The following is a 20,640-nucleotide window of genomic DNA, read 5'->3' as shown; positions in this document are numbered from 1 at the left end:
AATAATAGATGTGAAGTATTTGATGTACCAGTATAAAAAAAATAAAGTAATCTTATTATTTAATTGTAGAAAGAATATATTTCTTAAATTCAACTAATTTTTATTTCATTAATTTCCATTAATGATTGTATAGGATAACTTTTTTTTCTATATATATTGTATTTTTTTGGTAAAGCTATACTCACTTGAATTCCAAGTTTTGAGTTATTTTTATTCTCCGTATTGTTATTAAAATTATAATTATTGGTACTATCTATATTTGATGTATGGCAATTTTGTGATTTAAATTTCATATCTCTATTTGATATTGTTTTTTCATTTATGAATGAATCTTGTGAAGATCTGTAAAAATAAAGAATTTATATTTATTTTAAAAGTATTCATTTTTATATATTTTTTATTAATCAACTGGAATTTGTAGAAAATTTTTTTGCAGTTAAGTATTGCGCTATAAACAAGAATTATTAAATATTTTTCATTCTTTTTTTTTTTTAAATTTTTAATAAAAAATTTGATTAAAAGTTATAGTAATAAAATATGTAATAGTTTGAAAAAAAAAGAACAAAAACAGGAAGCACATAAAGTGTACTTATAATTTTTATTATATAAATGTTTAAAATAACTTATTTATAATAAGTTTCATGACAGTATTAATTTTACTTTAAACAAAAATAATATTTATCTTGTTTTAGCGCACAATCAAACTACGACTATAAACTTAAACAAAAAACGACAACATATTAATATATATAACATTATAATTTAAAAATTTGATTAATATAATCAACTTTTTTTTTTATTTATTTTTCTTTTCTATACATAAACTACGGTAAAAAAAATATATATTCACATTTAATCTATCCCAAATACAACTACTGATATGTAAATATATAATAAAATATTACAAAAGAAAAAAAAATTTCCATAAAAATTAGCTTTACCTTTAAACTTACAGTAACCATGGCATATAATAAATATCATACGGTAACGTAAAATGACCTCATCGACTTGTAAATGTATATATAGAGAAAAACAAACGAGTTCAAATAATAATATAATTAATGACAAAAAAAATTTTGATATATATAATATATACCAATAGCATAAATATATATATATAATAACATAAGAAAAAATAAAAAGTTAGAATAATATGAAACATTTAAAGATATATAATATAGAAATGGTAGTTATAAACAAATTAGAAAAATTAACATATATTGCTAATTAGATAGAATAATTATAAAATTAAATGCTTGTAATAAATATATCATAAGTACATATAAATATATGTATATATATATTTTTAAATTAGCACAAAATAACGACAAGACAACCGCAAGGAAATAAAAAAAAAAGTATTTTTAGTAAAATAATAAATTGTATATTATTTAAAAAGAAGTGAAATAGCTATCAATATATTGTAAAGCAAAAAAAAAAAAAACTATGCTTTTTAAAACTTAATTTTTAAAAATGACTAGATTAAAAAAACCTTTTTGTTACTTTTTTTTAAAATATACATCACAATATAGTAAAAGTATATTGAAATCTTAATTAGCAGCATAAAGATTTCGATATCTTTTTTAATACTAGTAATTAATACATCTTAACTAGTATATATTTTGAATTAATATATCAGGTATCTGTTTGTAAATAATGGTAGATGTTAGAATCAAAAAAATAAGTAAATAATAAATCGTTACTATCATAAAAAAAAAAAAATTTTCCCTTTACATGTCTTCATTAATAAAATCGGAACAATCAATACGGCTTATCACGGGGTCTTTTGATTTGAACTTTCAAACGTTTCATTCCTATTTGAAAACCATTCATAGCTTGAATTGCTGCCATTGCCGATGTTGGATTGTCATATGATACAAAACCAAAACATTTTGATTGATTTGTTGCACGGTCTATGAAAACTTTTGCTGAAATTATATTACCAAATGACATAAACATTTGCATTAACTCTGAATCACCAAATTCTTGTGGTAAATGATAGATAAATAAATTACAACCTTCTGGACCTTCTTTTGTTGTTACTACTGGTGTATGAAGTAATGTTGTTGATTGTTGAAGTGCTAATGCTTGTTGTAATGCTTGATTATATGAATTAAATTGATTAGGATCAACTGTTAATAATGGATTTGATGGATATCCACCAACTCCATGTTGTAGTGATGCAAATGCCTGAGCATCATTTCCATGAACCAAATTATTTTGATTATTTTGTTGTGTTTGTATTGTATTACCAATTGTTCCAGTTGGTGTTTGTGCATTGACTGAGATAACTCCTAAGTTAGTCATATGGCCAGTTGGATTTGTTGATGAATTTGTGATAATAGATGGATGTTGAGATGCTTTTAAAGTATGTGAATGGGCTCCTTGTGTAGATAAGAGTTGTGCAGCTGTCGCCAAAGTACCTCCTGTAGGTTGTAAACCATTTCCTAATGTAAATTGTGTTGTTGATGAACCAGGAGTGGCTGTTGAAGCGACAGCTAATGGGAAATATGCTGCTGTTGTTTGTGGTTGAGTTGTTATATTAAGTTGTGGAGTTATTTGTTGTTGATTAACAAACTATAATAGGTAAAAGAAAATAAAATATATATATTTGATAATAAAAATATTATTAGAAATAAAAATATATATATATTTTATAAAATAATAATAATACAAAATTTTGTTAAATAAAATAGTTTTATAAAATACTTATTTATAATAATAGTTATTGTTGCGCAATTAGTAAAACTGAGAACAAATTAAAAAATAAAAATAGTTAAAGAAAAAGAGATAGATAATATTATTTATATTATAAATTTGTTAAATTAGGGGGTATTATGACAATTAGAAGTGTCAGGTGGAAGGGTAAAAGAAATATAATTCATTTTATCTATTGTTAATAAAACATTTATAAACACTCTTTTTTGTCTTATTTCCTCTAACAACTTATAATATGGCAGCTGTAGTTAAAAAAAATTTTGATGTGTATATATCTTATTAAAGAAATTAAGAATATATTATATATTAAATTGATTTTCTATCATACACATATGCCTATTTAAATGTTTTCTTTTTTCTTATTCTTTTATCTTTTTATAATGGATAATATATGTGTATATGATTAGTTTTACAATAGTATAACAAGAAAAAAGGCAGATGGTTTTTCTTTTTTTTGATGAGATATAATTTAAGTATAACCCTTAGATTTAAATCTTAAATTTCATTAAAAAAAATTAATAAAATAATTATTAATCCTAACTTATTCCTTACCAGGTGTTAATTCCTATTCATATTTTTAATTATGAGATGTTAATTAAAAAAAAATAAAAATATTATAAATAAAAACGAACCTGTCCATATGCTGCCTGATTAAATACACTCATTTGACTCGTTATTAATGGATTTAAAATACTAATTTGAGAAGCCATTTGTTGCATTCTTCTAACTTGTCTTTCTTTTTCAGTATCAGCTAACTTAACAACCAATGAACTTGAAGCTCCTGACATTGTTCGTGAACCATGTAAAGCTGTTATAGCTCTTTGTGCATCATTTGCTGAGGAAAATTTAACAAATGCACATCCTTTTGAGGCTCCTTCTGAATCTCGAAGAACTGTTACTTCTTCAATTTTTCCAAAAGGTGAAAACATCCCCAAAACATCATCTTCATTTTGTTGTTTTGATAACATTCCAACAAATAATTTTTTTTCTTCAGCACCTTTAGGTGACTCAGTACGAGATTCAGAATCAGCTGGTTTAACTTGCATAGGACGATTCATCTATAAAATATTGTCAAATAAAAGTATATAATATTATATTTTAAATGATAAATAAAAATGTTTATAGTTTATTTGTAACAATTACTAGTAAAATTAAATTATCATACATGGTAATTTAACACTAATAGTGGTATAGATAATTTCTTTTATAATTATTAAGTAAAATAAATCTTTTTCTATTTATAGTTAATAATAATGCAAGAAAAATAATTAAATTTTATATTTAATGAGGATAAAGAAAAACTTACTCCTGGTAATGTTTTCTGATCATGTAAAGAACTTTGACATTTTATGGCACTTTCTCTATGACAATAAGTTAGGAAGGCGCATCCTTTATGCATACCCGTAAATTTGTCTTTTAATATAGTAAATTCATATATTTTACCATAAGATTCAAACATGCCTCTTAAATCTTTTTCTTCTAAATTCCTTGGAATCTATAAATATATTTTATATTAATATAAAATTAATATTTTAATAAAAAAAAAAATGATACCTGTCCAACAAATAATTTAATTGCATCTGAATCTTTTACGGGAAAACCATTAGAATCTGTTGATGATGGTCTTTCATGTTCTTTAATCTCATTCTCTTTAACATTACCATTAATCTCATTCTTAAATGTTATTTTATCATCATTTTTTTTATCTTCACCAATTTGTAGATTATCATTGCACTTATTATTATTATTATTATTAACAGTACCTTTTTCTACTTTTTCTTTTGTATTACAACCATTTTCATTTAAAAGATCATTATGAATTCCTTCAGCTTTAGATGCAATTACAACCTGACTATCTTCATTACAATTTTGAACCATGGCAAAGAATAAATAAAAAAAAAGTAATGTTGAATTTTTCTTTAATGATAGTATTAATGTAAAATATAATTTACACAAACATCAACAAAACTTTTTATCTTTTCATTAACAAAAGAGAGAAAAAAACAAACTAAAATCTAATATATTATAAATAATTTTTCTTTCATCATGTAAATTTTTTTTATTAAATTAGCGTAAAATTTAATTAAAAATATTTTTATTAATAAAAATTTTTAAAAATTTATTTTTTCTTTTTAATAAGGAATATCAATAAGATGAAATGATTATAATTGAATAAATGATAAAGAAAATATTTGAAAAAAAATTTATCAATTAAATAATGTTAAAAAAAATAAAAAATAAAATATGTATGGTTGGAGGGAGTTAGATGAATGAAAAAAGTTGTAAACAACAAATAATTTATGTTTTTATAAAATATATTATTATAATATAAGTATATAGAGAAAAAAAGAAGTTAGTTAAAATTTAAAAAAAAAAAAAAATATTTGCTTAAAACTCTTAAAAGTATTTTTCCAATATTTTAAGATATTTCTATTTTCAAATACTTCTTTTATCTTTTTGTATTAAATTTTAAGTATTAGAATTTATTGATAAGTAACTAAAAAAAAAATTGAAAGTAAAGATTTTCAATAACGTTAAAAAATTATATAATAACATAAGAGATATACTATAGTAGGATGAGAAGAATATGTATATGAAATTAATGTCATTTGAGTTTTAACTTGCCATGTGTCTTAAGATTCTCGACCACACCCCATTAATCACATATATATATATATTCTTTTTTACATCATACAAAGAATGGCAACCATACATTATTTTACTGGTGGTAGTGGCGTCTGCTACTTCTATGAGTAGAAAAGAAGAACACCACTTAAGCTCCATCTATTTCTATCTACCCCTTGTCATTCTTATTATCATATATATATATATGCCTACCATTTTATAACTCCATTATATACAAATATATTTATTATTATATATATTTACGGGCTTTGCCAAAAACTTTTTCCCTAATTTAACATTTTTAAAATAAACGGTAAAAATAAATTAAAAAGCATGGAATAGGGATTCAAAAATGACAAAGAAATATAATATTTATATATTATTAAAATAATCCTTAAATACCATAAGATAATGTTTATCATTTAAAAAGGAAAAGATTTATATTAATACAGATTAAAAAAAAATTATTACTTAAATTAAAAACAATAAATGTCTCATTGACTAAACATCAATTAATAAAAAAAAATATTATTAAATAATTATTTCCTTTATCCAATTTTCATACATTTAAATAACATTAAAAATTTAATAATTATTAAATTATTCATTTCTATCAAAACAAATGTTTATTGATAAATATTTAAAAAAAAAATAAAAGAAGAATAATAATAATTAATTTTCTATTTATAATTAAAACATATATATGTATATAATTATATGTTTAATAAAAAAGTAACAAGAAAACAGAAAAACATTTAATAAAAAAAAAAACACTAAACTATTTTTGGTATAAAATAAACAAAACATATATATTATAAATAAACCATTTTTGTTTAAAAGAACAGAATCTTTCTTAATATTTTATCTTTTCTTACTTGTACTATTCTTTTTTTTTTATATAAAAACTTTTTACCATAACTATTTATATAAATATTTTAATATATTATAATTTTTTTTTATTAATTTTTCAAAAAATTTTTAAGTAATATTATGACAATTATGAATTATTTATTTTAAATATATATATTTATATTTTTTTTAATCGTTTTATTTTAATATCTAAGATCAATTTTTAAACTAAAAGAAATATATATATATATGTAAAATTAAACTTCTTTTTTTTATATTATTTTAAAAAAAAAATTATTTTCTATAAACTTATTCATGGTATATTTATAAAAGAAAGTAAATTTTAGTCTTTATATATATTTGCATGAGTAAGTATATAAGATATATTTAAATATAGTAAAAAGATAAAAATATCTAAATAAAAATGATATTAAATTTTACAAAAGCTAAATAAATAATACTAAAGTAAAGTATGAAATAAAATATAGTATTTCAACTTTTTAATTTTACTAAAGCTTTTTCGTCATTGAAGGGAATATGTATGTATATATTTAGTAGAAATAATAATGAAAGAAAATATTCATAGTATATGGCAGATGGTATATGTAAAAGGAATGTATAATATGAGACATAGAGTGGTGCCATGGCATATATATATATATGTATAACTAACATCTGTCTTCGAGAATAATATTAAAGTAATGATAAATGTATGATTTAAAATAAATGAACCAAATTGGAGAAATAAATAGAATAAGGCTTAATAAAAAGTAATTCAAAGCTTGTAATAGCGTAATATACATCAAAATGATAATGAATATATATTTTGAGAAAAATGCATCAATTTCACATGATAATGGAAAAAAAGATAAAAATGATAAAATGAGTTAAAATTTCTTGTGTTTGCTTTAACATATAACCATAATGAAATAACATCTACATCTTTTTAACTTCACTTGCCATTATAATATATATATTTTTTTGATATATTTTATGATTTAAAAAAGTATATTAAGTACATATATTTTAAAAAATTTTATTCATTTTTTTATCATAACATTTAAAATTATATAACAAAATTTTTTCAACAATCAAAATAAATACTTTAAAATGACGTTTTTAAAAGGAAATTTCTAATTTTTCTTAAAATGATAATTTTCTTTAAAAAAAAGTTAACTGGTATAATTTAATTTGATATATATAATACAAAATTAATAATTAAATTTCTTTTTCCATCATCAAAGTATCAATAAGGAAGTAATTGAAAAATTGGAAAAATAAATGAAACTATTTTGTAATAACAGTATTTATAATTTTTTTTTAATGTTTAAAAATTAAATTTAAATTATTTCAATTATGTTTATATGAGAAAAAAAAATTATTTTTATTAACATAGTAATTTTATTAACTTTTTATATTTTTAATATTTTATAATTTTATTAAGTTGAATTTTTGTTTTTATCAATTAATAATTTAAACATATTTTCTTTAAAAAAGTTACATATAAAAGATATTAATAATTTTTAACATTACTATTGTTGATACGTGAAAGACCTATTTTAGTTATCAATGATTTTCTGGTCTCAACATTTATGTACATATATTGTCGTCATGGACAACAATAAAATTAAAAGACTTGTTACCCTAAATCTACCAAATAATTAATACTTCATTTAATTGTCATGGCTTTAATATATTCATTTATTGATAATAAGGTTGTTTTGAGTTATATATATTAATATATATAACAGTACATATTCATTATCATTATCATCAACCAATAATTTTATACTTTAATTTTCCAATAACAAGTATATTTAAAAGTTATAATAAAAATTTTATTTTATACAAAATATGAGTTCAAGAAAAAATCATGATATTCTTGAAATGTATACCATTGATGAGGATGATAATTTATCTGGAAAAAATTTTGATACTCTTACTGTTACATCAACTGAAATTAATTTTACCCCAAAGTAAGTTTATTTTATTATATAATTTTATACTATTTATAGAATTGGTAAATTTGGAGCACCAAAATGTGTATGTATAAGTTCAGTTGCTGCATTAATAGCATTTTGTTTTGGTATGATTTTATTTACCACAGGAATATGTATTTTAATATTTTGGGATCAAGAACCAACAATTCATCCATTGGGATATACTTTAATGGGTATTGGTATAATATTATTTACAATGGGTAGTTGTATGTGGATATCTGAATTTGTCTGTGGAAATTGTTTTGGTAAAATTTATCAAAAAGTTAGAGAAGCACCAATGAAAAATGCTATAAAAAGAAGAGAAAAAATAATAGCTTCAAGAATGAGTCAAGGTAGTCAAGCTCGAATGATTAATTCCAGGTGTGGTAGTAGACTTTCTGTTAATTCTTTATCCTCAACTTCTACTATATCTCATAATCCAAAAGGTATCTCTTCTAATGGTGATAAAAAAATTTAGAAAAAATAAAATCATTTTAAAAATATTAATGTTATTATATATTATTTTTTTTTTTAAATAATAATAAAAAAAACTACTTTTATTAGTTGAATAAAATAAATTTAAGATAATCAAAGATTGTTTATATTTGGTAATTTAGATTTTTTATTTTTGTATATTTTCAAAAATATTACCACAATATTTTTTTTTTGACAAAAAGTAAAATATTAATATATCAATTTCAATCAACTATTTTTTTTTAATATAAAGCCGTTTTATATTTTGAAATCAATTTGATTTTACCACATTCCAATTTTTTTAACAACATTTTTAAAATTTAAATATAATTATAGAAATTTTTTTCTTCTCAGTATAAATGTTTATAAATCATTTTTTTAAGTACTGAAAATATGTGAGAAATATTACATTGTGTTACGTGATCTTCTTAAATGGTCTATGACATCTCCTGCTGATACTCCTAATCTTTCTCCGGCTGATAAAACTTCCATTAATCTATTTTCAAGAATGTTAACAACTGAAAGATGATAACATTTTATGAATATATTTATTATATTAAATTATATTGACATTTTTAATGTGATTTTTTATTGATCATAAAGTTTATGATAATGAAAGAGATTTATATCAAAATATTTTTACTTACCGTCTTCTTTGGAATCATAATAATTGTCAATAGATTTTTTTTTCATTGGTTGCCAGGCAAGACTTCGTTTCATTGGTTGCCAAGCTAGTTGTCTTCTAACTTTATCTCCTGATCTCATTGGTTTTTGAATAACTAATGGTACATTATCTATCTCAGACTCCATTCCTATTTGATTTTCAATTTGATCTAATTGTTGACGAAGAAGAGACAACTCTTCCTTCAAAAGATAATTTGGTGCTCCATAAACAATAAGAATAAAACAATAAATCCATACCAATGTAGATTTAAAATAAGATGTCATAATTATTATTAACTTTACTGAATAATATTTTTATGGTAAAAAAACGTCACAGTCTATAAAATGTGAATACAAAAGAGGGACCTTAATATAAATATACCAAAAAATTTTATATTATTAATTTTGATAAGAAAACGATTAAGGAGTATTAAATAAAGAAATATTAAAATGTAAGATAAATTGATGCTTTATAAAATAAAAATTATGTTTAGAAATAAAAGAATTTTGATAATAAAGCTCATCATGTCATAAAGATGGACCATCAAAAAAAAAAAAATAAATATATATATCATGAAAAATGAATAATAAATTTTACTTCAAAATGTAACAATAAAAAAAAACAAAATTATTAGTTAAATAAAATTTTTTCTAATAAAAACATGGTGGGAAATTTATGACAAAAAAGACTGAAATAGTGTAAAAAAAAATTTGTCTTAGGAAAAGATAACAAATTTACTATTAAAATTTATTATAATAACTAAAAAATAATTTATTTTATTAAAGAATTTTTAGGTGTCTTATCTTTTTTAAGGAATGACTAATCGTTTTGTGACTGATGAAGAATGGTTTTTGGTTATAAAATTAACATCTTTTTTTTTTTTCATAGATTATATTATTTGGTTTAATTTTTAAATAAAAGTGATTAAATAGATAACTATATTAAATAATGGTAAATGTGTTATTTAAGAAATGTTGTGCAATTATAACATCATTTCTAAATATGTTAACAATTTAAAATTGATAAAATAATTACGTAATAATGTTACAGTATAAAAATAAAAACAATGTTTTATAAAATTTTAAAAATAAATATAAATATTCTTTTATTTCTAAGAAACATTTAAATATCTAAAAATAAAACTTGAAAATAAACTTTAAGGTATTTTGATAAACACTTATAAAATTTTTATTAAAAAAGAATAGTATATTTGTTAGAGTACCACTATTATTAAAATTTATATTTAAAATTAATAAAGAATTTTAATGAGAGGAAATAAATTTTTATAGTTCATATAAACTTTTTTTTTATAATAATTATTTAGAAAAAAAATGTTACTTAAGATAATCTATGTAGATTAATCTTTTTTTTCCTAACAAATTTTCAAATTATCATTTATTTATATATGATTTTGATATTTTTTTTTCTCAATAAATGTTGTAATGTTTATATAAATGATAAAATGAAACATCTTTTTAAAAATTATTTATCAAAATACATTTCTCTTTCATTTTTTTTATTTAAAAATGACATAATCTATAAAATAGCTTATTACAGTATCTTTAAATAAATAATGTCAAATGTTATAATTAATTAAATTATTTTATTTATACAAAAGGTTAATCATAATTTAATTTTCTTTTCTTATTTTTTTTTTCATTAATTTATTGTAGATAAATTGTCTTTGATAAAAATCAAATACCATCTATTTACAAAATGAAATACATTAAAAATGAAGATAAATATAAAAGTAACTTTATCTTGATAAAATTTTTATTATGTAATTTAAAAATTCAACAATACACATAGGTATTAGAAGATGACCTATAGTGAATTAAATTAAACATCCTCAAAAATATATAGAACATGTAGTTATATTAATTTTTAAATAAGGATATTGTTTAAATTCATTAAAATATCTAATTTTAAAAATTTCTATCTAATTATACATACATATATATATAATATTCTATAATAAATTATTAAATGGTTTCAAAATTATTAAGAAAATTAAAACTAAAAACAAGTATACGTAATAAAATAGCAATATTATTTATTTTTTCATGTTGTTTTATAAGTGTCTTTTATTTAATATCAAAAATTCATTCAACAACAAATGAATATAATAGAAGATCATTAAAACAAAATGAAAATATTAATGAATTATATTTAATAAGTAAATTTCTATATATTTATAATGAAACATCAAATATTGAAAAAAGGTAAAAAAATATAATAATAAAACAAACTTATTTTTAATATTAAAATTTTTAGAAAAAATCTTAATACTTTAAATTTATTATTTTTATCAAAACAAAAAGAACAAACAAAAGTATTTTTATGTATTTCAAAAAATAAAAATGGAGAGATTTTGAAATCAAAATTAAATTTTTCTCTTCTTGACCTTTTAACAAAGGAAACCTATTTATATGAAGGAAGTTGTAAAATTTTAACAAATTATATTTCATTCTTTATTGAAATTAATAAAAAAACTATTGAAATTGAGGAGGCAACTGAAATTATTCATGTCCCATTGAAAGTAAAAGATAAAAGTGTTTGTATTTTGCCTTTATTATTATTTAGTAATACAGATTATCTTAAAAATGTTGTTGAATATTATAAAACAAATTTGTATACTAATATTGATATTTATGGAATAAGTTTAAAAAATGATACAAATAATATTCTTGACTATAAGTATGATTTTGTTAAAAATCATCCATGGTTTATTTTTAACACAAAGTATGTTTTTATTTTTTTTTCTTTCTATAATTTAATATTTGTTATTTTTTAGGGAAACATTAAATGTGATAAGAAATTTTCATACTATTTCATTTACAAAGAATAATGTTATTGAATCAATGAAATCTGCCATTTTTGATTGCTATTTTAGGTATAAAGATATATCAAGTGAAATAATATTTTTGAATCTTAATAATTATTTTCCTATGGGAACTAATTATTCATATATTAATGAAATATTTGTTTCACCAGTAATATTAAAATCAAGTAATAAAAATATAACTGAAAATGATAGTTCACAAATATTAAAAAATATTAATTTTAATTTACAACAAAATAATAATACAGATAGTAAGAATAATTACTTAAAAATAATTGAAACTGGTGAATGTTTTTGTATTAATGAATGTAGTGATGTTTGTGGTAAATTTAACTCTGAAAATGTAAGCAAAAAAAAATATTTATAGTAACTTTTTTTTTTATAGATAATCATTATTAATGTTAAAAATCCCAACAAAAAGGAAAATAAAATTAATGACAAATTAATATCAATGAATGATTTTGATCTTATCGAGACAGAATATTTTGAAACAATGCTTGTAAATAAATGTTCACTTCTTTTTCAAGATCAATCATCAGTAGAAAATAATTTAGAACAAAATAATAATAAAGTAGCACAAACATTTAATAATGTTTTACGATACTTTCAATCTACCCAATATATTAATGAGGAAAAAAAATGTATCTTGTCATTACTTTTTGATAATATGCCATGTATTGTTTCAAATTTATCATTTAATAATTTACTTAATATTACCAATTTATATTTGCCATTTAATCAATCTTTTACAACTTTTAATGATGGCTGTCATTTTTAAAAATATATAACTTTTTTTTTAACAGGAATAAAATTTAATGGTGCTTATTTAACAATAATTTTCAATAAAAACATTTATAATTTCATTTTATTAATTATACAGACAAATAAAATGTTTTTTTTCCTTTTTTGGCAAAATATAAAATGTTTATTTTTTGACAATTTTAGTCCACAAGATAAGGAATAATTTAATTTAATTAAAAAGTTAGAATTAATAAACAACAAAAAAAAATAATAAAAAACTAGACTATTTAGTATTTTAATAAAAATTTCTTTGCAATTTCATACAATAATTTATAAAAGTGATTTGTCTGTGAATTTCTAATATGTTATGCTCCAGAGTTTCTTTTATTTTCTGTTTAAAACCGCTTTTTAATAACTTTACTTGAAAAAAAGTTACTAATGTTTTTTCTAAAAAAATATTTTATTTATAAAATTTACATACAAAAATTAATTTTGTAATTATTCAAATTTTTGAATAAAAAAATGTAATTGTACATTTTTGGGTAAATGATAATATTTCATATAATCAAAACAAAATATATAAATTAAAATATAAATTTTATTAAATAATTGTCATAAAATTCTACGTTGTATCATATAAAATATTTAATGATCCAAAATACGGAGATTACCTGAAACAATTTTGTTTTCAAGTACAGTGCCTGGTGGAATATCAATTCTATCACCATGATTAGCAATAATAATGACAGTTCCTTTCAAAGTGACATCTTTACCAAACCATACATCACCAGAAACTGTCAAGTGATCTAATTCTAAAAGATCAGGAATACCTTGAAAACGTTTCATAAAGTCATTTACTTTATCAAAACTTGAACCTAATTTTACAATTGGTGTAGTTTTGAATGATCTTAAATCACTGAGTGTCAAGTTTCCATCACCAATTTCGTAAAGATTTGACATCAAAAGCAAAAGATCAGATGTCTTCTTAACTGGAAGGAAACGTGATCGTGGAACATTAATTCCACAAGCACCATGGAAGTTTTTAATAGCTGCTCCAGCAGCTGTCTCCAATTGAATAACATCAATTCCTCTATCCAAATGTTTTGGATTAACAATAACTTCCATCTCTAATGAATTTTTGTCAATTAAGTTTTTAATGGCACTTAATTTAACCCAAAGATTATTTGTGTTGAAGATTCTAAATTTACTAACAGATTTGAATTCATCAACATAATCTTTTGGTACCTGAGCTATTTCTAAGAGCATCAATCTATTGTCATATTGAATAAGAGTACCTCCCTTAACATCAGCACGTGTCTTATCAGTTACCTCCATTACAAAATCTCTTTCTGGTTGTTTTGTAAGAAAATTCAAAATATTTAAATCAACTGTTGCTCCAAGATTATCAATATTTGATAAAAAGACATACTCCTTCTTTTCTGCAATAAACTTTTCAAGAAGCCCTGAGTTGTAAAAAGATTCATAGAAATTTCCATGGCCTGGTGGGTAATAAACTTCATTATCATTTTCTGATAAATTTTTTCCTATAGGCATTAAAGTTTCTTTGTCAATTCTTGGATATTTTGATTGACAAAAAGAATGAACTTCACAGCGTACAGTGGCATATTTTTTTAGAAGCTTTTTTGTATCATCATCGGTATTAAATGAATTCATTAATACAAGTGGAACATTAACATCAAAAGTTTTGTTAAGATGTTGAATTTGTTGCATCAAAAGATCAAGGAATGTTAAGTCATGTCTTACTGAAATTACTGATTTTGGACCTTTACATCCCATAGAAGTTCCAAGTCCACCATTTAACTTGACTACAACAAGTTTATTTAACATTGAAGAAATTTCTTCTTTACAAGATTGTTCCAATGTCTTGTATTTGATAATTGAATTTTCCGGTAATGGTTGAATTTTGTTCCAATTAATTGTTGCTTTAGCCTTAAGAAATCTTCCAAACAATCTTTGAAATGCATCCAACTCTTTTTTCCATTTTCCCATATCTTTTGATGGAGCTGTTTCTAAAAGTTTTTCTAATTCTTGTTGAAGTGCTCCATATGTCTCCATTTTGGTTGATGATTTCCATGCTTCAGAACTCTATAAAGAAAAAAAAATTATATAATAATTAATTTAATTTAAAAAATTAACATTTTTATTAGTACTATCTCCTGGAGTGGTTTTTTCAAACTTTTTATTATTATTCATATCAATAGGTTTAATATTAATTGTAGATGATACCATAATATTTTAAATTGAAATAAATTTGGTATTTATAATAAATATCAAATATAATAAAAATCTAATATATTAATAACTTTATCATAAAATAATTTAAAAATGTTTTAATAATTTTTTTTTTAATATTTTAATAGCACAAAATTAAACAATTTTCCTTTTATATTATATTATTAAAAAATAAAATTTCTAAATATCTAAATGTATTTTTTAAAAAATTTTAATAATAAATAGTTACAGATAAGATAATATATCATAATCTTAAGATGTACACTATCAAATAAGATTATAATAATGTGTAAAAATATTATGTATTTATAAATATTATGTTTGTGGAGGTTATAAAGAAATCACAATATCATAAGATTGATGGGCTGATTTAGAAATAAATTTGTGTATATGTTCTGCTTTTATAATATTTTAATGAACTATGATGTAGAAAATGGTATGTAATATGATTGTACATTTTTTTACGGTATGTTGTGAAACTTTAAATAATAAAATATGACTTAAAATATGAATATAAAATGTGCTACTTTTTAAAATCATAAACATGAGCGTTCTATAGTACCAAAATTTATTAATTAACTACATTTTGTTATAATTTTTAATTTATTAGAATAAAATTTTCAAATATTTTAAAGTGATTAATTATATTAAAAAAAAATGAAACTATTAAAAATATGATCAAAAAATTAAAAATTACATTCTTTGGGGTATAATTAAACTTTTGAAAGGTAATTTTATTTCATAGACTTTCTTAATTAATAGTATCATTCTTTTAAATGATTTTAATAATATAAGGTCAATAAATCGTTACAATAAAAGAAATGTTGATCAATTAGAATATTTCTAAATATTAATAAAAGAATAATTTATATATATATATATATTTGTAATAAAAGTTAATTATTTTCTGATATTCCTAATTGGCTAAAGGAATATGTATATATACCGTTTTGTAACAAAAGTTGTTTAATAATAATCTAACGTGTTTTTAATATAAATTATTTACTCAAATTCCAGTAATTAACAAAAAAAAAAATTTTATAGGGTTTTTATTTTTGTATGATATTCATTAAATAATAAACTTACTTCGCTTACTGATATAAGTCTTTCTTGACGGCGTTTTTTCTCATCATGATCCATTTGTATTCTTTTTATAATATGCCTTATTAAAAAATCTAAAATTATTTTAATTAATTACATAATACATCTTCTAATAAAGTTAATAAAAAAAAAGATATACATTTTAAGAGTAATATTTTAAATTATTTAATATAATCAAATTTCATTTAACATCAATTATAAGACTTGACAAAATTAATAAAATTATTTAAAACATATTTCATTGAAATTAAAAATGTTACAAAGAAAAAGACAAAAAAAAAAAAAAAGAAAATTAGTATATTAAAACTTATATCTCAAGATTCAATTAAAATACCAAAAACAAAAGTTATTTTCTTTTATTGGAAAAAGTTTTAATTTTATTTACATTCTTAATTAAATAGTTTTTAATATTATCTATAATATATGTATAAATTATTAGTTGTAACGTTATAATTCATACTCTTAATCTTATTCATTCATAATCATACAATTTATTTCTATCATTACTATGAATAAACATCACAATAGATACTAAATATAGGTAACAAAAACAAAAAAATCAAATATTTTAAAATGTTAAAATTAAAGTTCTACCAAAGGTTGTTGAATAAATATAATATCAATAATATATATATATAATGTAAATAAATTAAAACACTTAGCTTGACATTTACCAATATATTTATAGGAAAATATACTTTTTTTCTTTACAGTGCAATATATGTGTATATTAATAAAAAAAAAACAAAGAATGTTTTTTTTTAAACACTTTTTTAGTAATCATATCTCAAAAGTAAAAATAATTTATGTTAAAACATTTGATAGGTAAAAATATTTTAATGTTTAGAAATTGTTATTTTTCTTTAAGTAATTATTTTATTTTAAATTTTTTTAATGATATGCTTTTAATATAATAAAATGTTGTATACAGTAAAAATGATACATTATTTGTGTTCATAAATTTATAAACAAGTTTTATAATATATATGTATGATATATATATATACATATATGTATGTAAATATAATTTTCTTATCAATTTAATAAGTATATTTTAAATGCATCTATTACTAATTATTTATCTTTTATATAAAAAAGAAAAAGTTTTACCAAGTAGGGTTCTAAAAATAATATTATATAAACATATAATAATTTGTAATCAAGATAAAATATAAAAATTATGATTGTTGTGATATATAATAATGATATGTTATAATAATTCTTTTAAAATAATTTATATTTTTTAAAATTCATATTTATATATTAAGTAATTAATTTACTTTTCTTTTTTTTACATACTTAAGATTTTAAAGATTCAATAAACAATGTTATTCAAATTGAAAAAAAAGGCATTAGAATAAGAAAGAAAAAAAAAGTAAGAACATCAAATAAATGTAGCATAATATTTATAAGAAAAGTTATATCAATCAATATAATAGAAAAAAGAAATGCTAATGTTCAATTCTACTAAAAGACATCTTCTCATCATATGTAGATAAAATAAAATCTTAATAAAATCAGTAGGTTGGCATTTTTAAACAATTATAATGATAAGAGTATAACATATTTTACTGTTAATTGATAAAAAAAAAGGTGGAAACAATATATTTTAAAATGTAAAAGTTTAAATATTTGTTGTGATCTTTAATAATAATTTTTGTTAATATATTTGTAATAGATTTCACATTTTGTTTTAACATTTTATCTGTAGATGTCAATAATAACTCTTTATAAAAATTTTAAACAATTATTAATAGAGAATAAAATTTATATAAAATAAAAATAAAATAAATTAACTATAAATATAATGAGAAAATAATTCAAAATTATATAACAGATTTCATTTATGTTATAAATATCATACAAAACCATTTTATTGTAAAGTAATTCATATCCATTATTAGAATTTCTATTATATATCTATTAAATTGTAAATATTAGCAAAAAAAATTATTAGTGATAGTCATATATATATATATTATATATAATTTTAATAATCAATATTGTCTTATATTTATAAATTTAAATGCATTGTTTTAAAACTTAATTATAATTTTAAAATATTATAACTTATTAATGAAACAAAATTTTTATCATAAATTTATAACAATAAAAAATAAATATATACATTATTTAAAAAAAATATAATACATTTGTATTATATTTAAATTCTTTTTTTTTTCTAAATGAAAAATATTTAATTGTTAACTTTTGCAATAAAAAAAAATATTCCTCAAAATTAGAACATATATTTGATTTGACAAATATTATTACTCACTTTTTTTTGTGATATTTTATTGAATATATTAACAAAAAAATAATAAAATCAATTTGATTATTTCTCATCAATCTGTAATTAAATTAAATTTCCATTAAAATGCTTCTCTTTGTTTGCAATTGCTTTATAATTTTTTGTCATTGGTTTCAGCACATCAGCTAACTTTGAATTTACTGGATTTGGTACAACATAAATCTTAAAAAAAAAATTAATTATTAAATATTATTATGGTATTATTTTATTTTTAAAAAAAAATAAACTAACTAAATTTGCTGGATCTAAAACAAAAGCCGTTGGACTATGTAAATTTGGTGTTGTTGGGGTAGATGATATTGAACATCTTTTTAAATGATCAGAATTAAAGTTTTTTTCACAAATTTCTGTACCCATTATCTTTTAAATAATTTGTTTTAACACGTATTAAATTATCCTAAAATTAAAAAAAAAAAATTATTATATATGTTAAAGTGATAAGATAAACTTTTAGACTATTTTTATTATATATTTTAAAAATGGAATATAACTGAGAGGTCATAAAAATAAATTTTTTATAAAAAGAAAATCTATAAAAAAAAGTGATATATTTATTCTTTAACAAGAGTATAATTCATCACATAAAAGATATTTTTGTTAACATTTCGTACAACTATTTATAAAACTAAAAAGATAAGATAATTTTCAAAAGTACTCTTTTTAAAAGTTAAAATTTAATTTTTATAAAAACTATTTATTTTATTTTTAAACTTTTTTTTACTTATTTTAATATAAAATTTTATAAAAATAATAATTTTTTGTTAATAATTTATAATTTTATTCTTTGGTTAGTTAAATTTTGATAATATATATTATTAATGAAACAATAAAAAGTATAGAATTATTCTATATGTATATATATATACATATGAGTGAATATAATTGAAAAAAAAATATTTATTTAAAGGTAAAAAAATTTATAAAATAAAGTCTTTCCTTCTTATCATTTAAAAAGGTAAAAAGTATATTGATATGTATCCATATACATATCTTTTTTACTCTTAACAATTATTGATTATTGAGATAAGGTATTAAATAAAAATGATAAACAAATAATTTATAAAAAGTTTTTTTCTCAATTTTATTAATAAAATATTAGAGAAAAAGGTGAATATGTTAATGAGGAGGAATATATATTGTTTGCTCATGTCAAAGTAATATTAATTTTTATGTTATGTAAATAAAAAAAAAAAAATTATCTTTTAAATGTAAGAATTTTTCTACCTCATCAAATATTTTTTAATTCTAATTTAATAAAATATCATTTATGTTAAAATTTATAAGAATTTTTTTATATTTTAAAAATATTTCATTATAAAAATCATTATTTATGTAGAAATAAATTTATAATAATAATAATAATAATAAATTAATTTAATATAATATATTAATTATAATAAATAATTTGAATTGACTTTATTATGAACTTTTATTATAATTATACTATCTGGATAGCATAATAAATTTTTAAAAATAATAATAATGAAACAGGTGAATGACTATATATGTATATACTTATATTTACACACCATTTATAAATATAAAATAAAAACTTACTTTTTTATCAAAAACATTATTTGAATAATCTTTTGTTCCCCTTGTATATTCCATTTCTGTTATATCTTCAAATTCTATAAAAATATTAAATTTAGCCAATTTTTTTATAACTTCATCCATATTATTTTTACTTTTCAATATTTTTTTATTATTTAATGGTTCATAAAATGAGGTACGAGGAAAAGGTATAGGTTTTTGTCTTGTACCATCTGGTAATGTTGTATAAAATGAATTAAAACTTTCCAATTTTGGTCTTTAAAAAAAAATATTTTAATCATTTATATATTTATATATAAGTTTTTTAAAATATAAATAATATTATATTATTTATGTTAGCTTACTTTATTGCTGGTACAGGTGGTGGTATAACTTTGGACATCTTCAAATTAAATAATCTTTTTTATTTTTCAAAATAAATAATATTTATCTTTAGTAATAAAATAAATCTAAATGTATTAAAATAATATGTCATATAAAAAATGATAATAAATATTGAGTAATATGATTTTAAAATGAATAGTGATGA

The 20,640-nt window shown here is 19.3% G+C and overlaps 6 protein-coding genes across 6 annotated transcripts; 2 read left to right on the top strand and 4 right to left on the bottom strand.

Annotated features, from left to right (window-relative positions):
* Positions 1-89: 89 nt before the first annotated feature.
* Positions 90-4,596, bottom strand: SRAE_1000271100 (Bruno-3; the record flags this gene model as incomplete). Its single annotated transcript, XM_024649820.1, has 5 exons — positions 90-342; positions 1,769-2,577; positions 3,351-3,776; positions 4,025-4,213; positions 4,273-4,596. 5 exons carry the CDS (start codon positions 4,594-4,596, stop codon positions 90-92), a joined length of 2,001 nt encoding a protein of 666 aa, XP_024503658.1.
* Positions 4,597-8,046: 3,450 nt separating this feature from the next.
* On the top strand, positions 8,047-8,649 carry SRAE_1000271000 (Hypothetical protein; the record flags this gene model as incomplete). The annotated part of the gene is made up of 2 exons (XM_024649818.1): positions 8,047-8,168; positions 8,208-8,649. 2 exons carry the CDS (start codon positions 8,047-8,049, stop codon positions 8,647-8,649), a joined length of 564 nt encoding a protein of 187 aa, XP_024503657.1.
* A 401-nt stretch (positions 8,650-9,050) lies between these two features.
* Positions 9,051-9,593, bottom strand: SRAE_1000270900 (Hypothetical protein; the record flags this gene model as incomplete). Its single annotated transcript, XM_024649817.1, has 2 exons — positions 9,051-9,163; positions 9,293-9,593. The coding sequence occupies 2 exons, from the start codon at positions 9,591-9,593 to the stop codon at positions 9,051-9,053; spliced, it is 414 nt and encodes a 137-aa protein (XP_024503656.1).
* Positions 9,594-11,295: 1,702 nt separating this feature from the next.
* Positions 11,296-12,929, top strand: SRAE_1000270800 (Hypothetical protein; the record flags this gene model as incomplete). Its single annotated transcript, XM_024649816.1, has 4 exons — positions 11,296-11,531; positions 11,584-12,051; positions 12,104-12,494; positions 12,537-12,929. 4 exons carry the CDS (start codon positions 11,296-11,298, stop codon positions 12,927-12,929), a joined length of 1,488 nt encoding a protein of 495 aa, XP_024503655.1.
* A 258-nt stretch (positions 12,930-13,187) lies between these two features.
* SRAE_1000270700 (LD36265p) lies at positions 13,188-16,285 on the bottom strand (the record flags this gene model as incomplete). The annotated part of the gene is made up of 3 exons (XM_024649815.1): positions 13,188-13,339; positions 13,564-14,998; positions 16,232-16,285. 3 exons carry the CDS (start codon positions 16,283-16,285, stop codon positions 13,188-13,190), a joined length of 1,641 nt encoding a protein of 546 aa, XP_024503654.1.
* Positions 16,286-18,602: 2,317 nt separating this feature from the next.
* On the bottom strand, positions 18,603-20,493 carry SRAE_1000270600 (Hypothetical protein; the record flags this gene model as incomplete). The annotated part of the gene is made up of 6 exons (XM_024649814.1): positions 18,603-18,719; positions 18,789-18,904; positions 18,942-18,954; positions 20,115-20,188; positions 20,246-20,367; positions 20,456-20,493. The coding sequence occupies 6 exons, from the start codon at positions 20,491-20,493 to the stop codon at positions 18,603-18,605; spliced, it is 480 nt and encodes a 159-aa protein (XP_024503653.1).
* Between the last annotated feature and the right edge of the window lie 147 nt (positions 20,494-20,640).

This window comes from Strongyloides ratti, assembly GCF_001040885.1.
Source record: "Strongyloides ratti genome assembly S_ratti_ED321, chromosome : 1".
Taxonomy (NCBI): Eukaryota; Metazoa; Nematoda; class Chromadorea; order Rhabditida; family Strongyloididae; genus Strongyloides; species Strongyloides ratti.
Note: the sequence above shows the minus strand (reverse complement) of the source record. Positions and strands in the feature narration are given on the sequence as shown.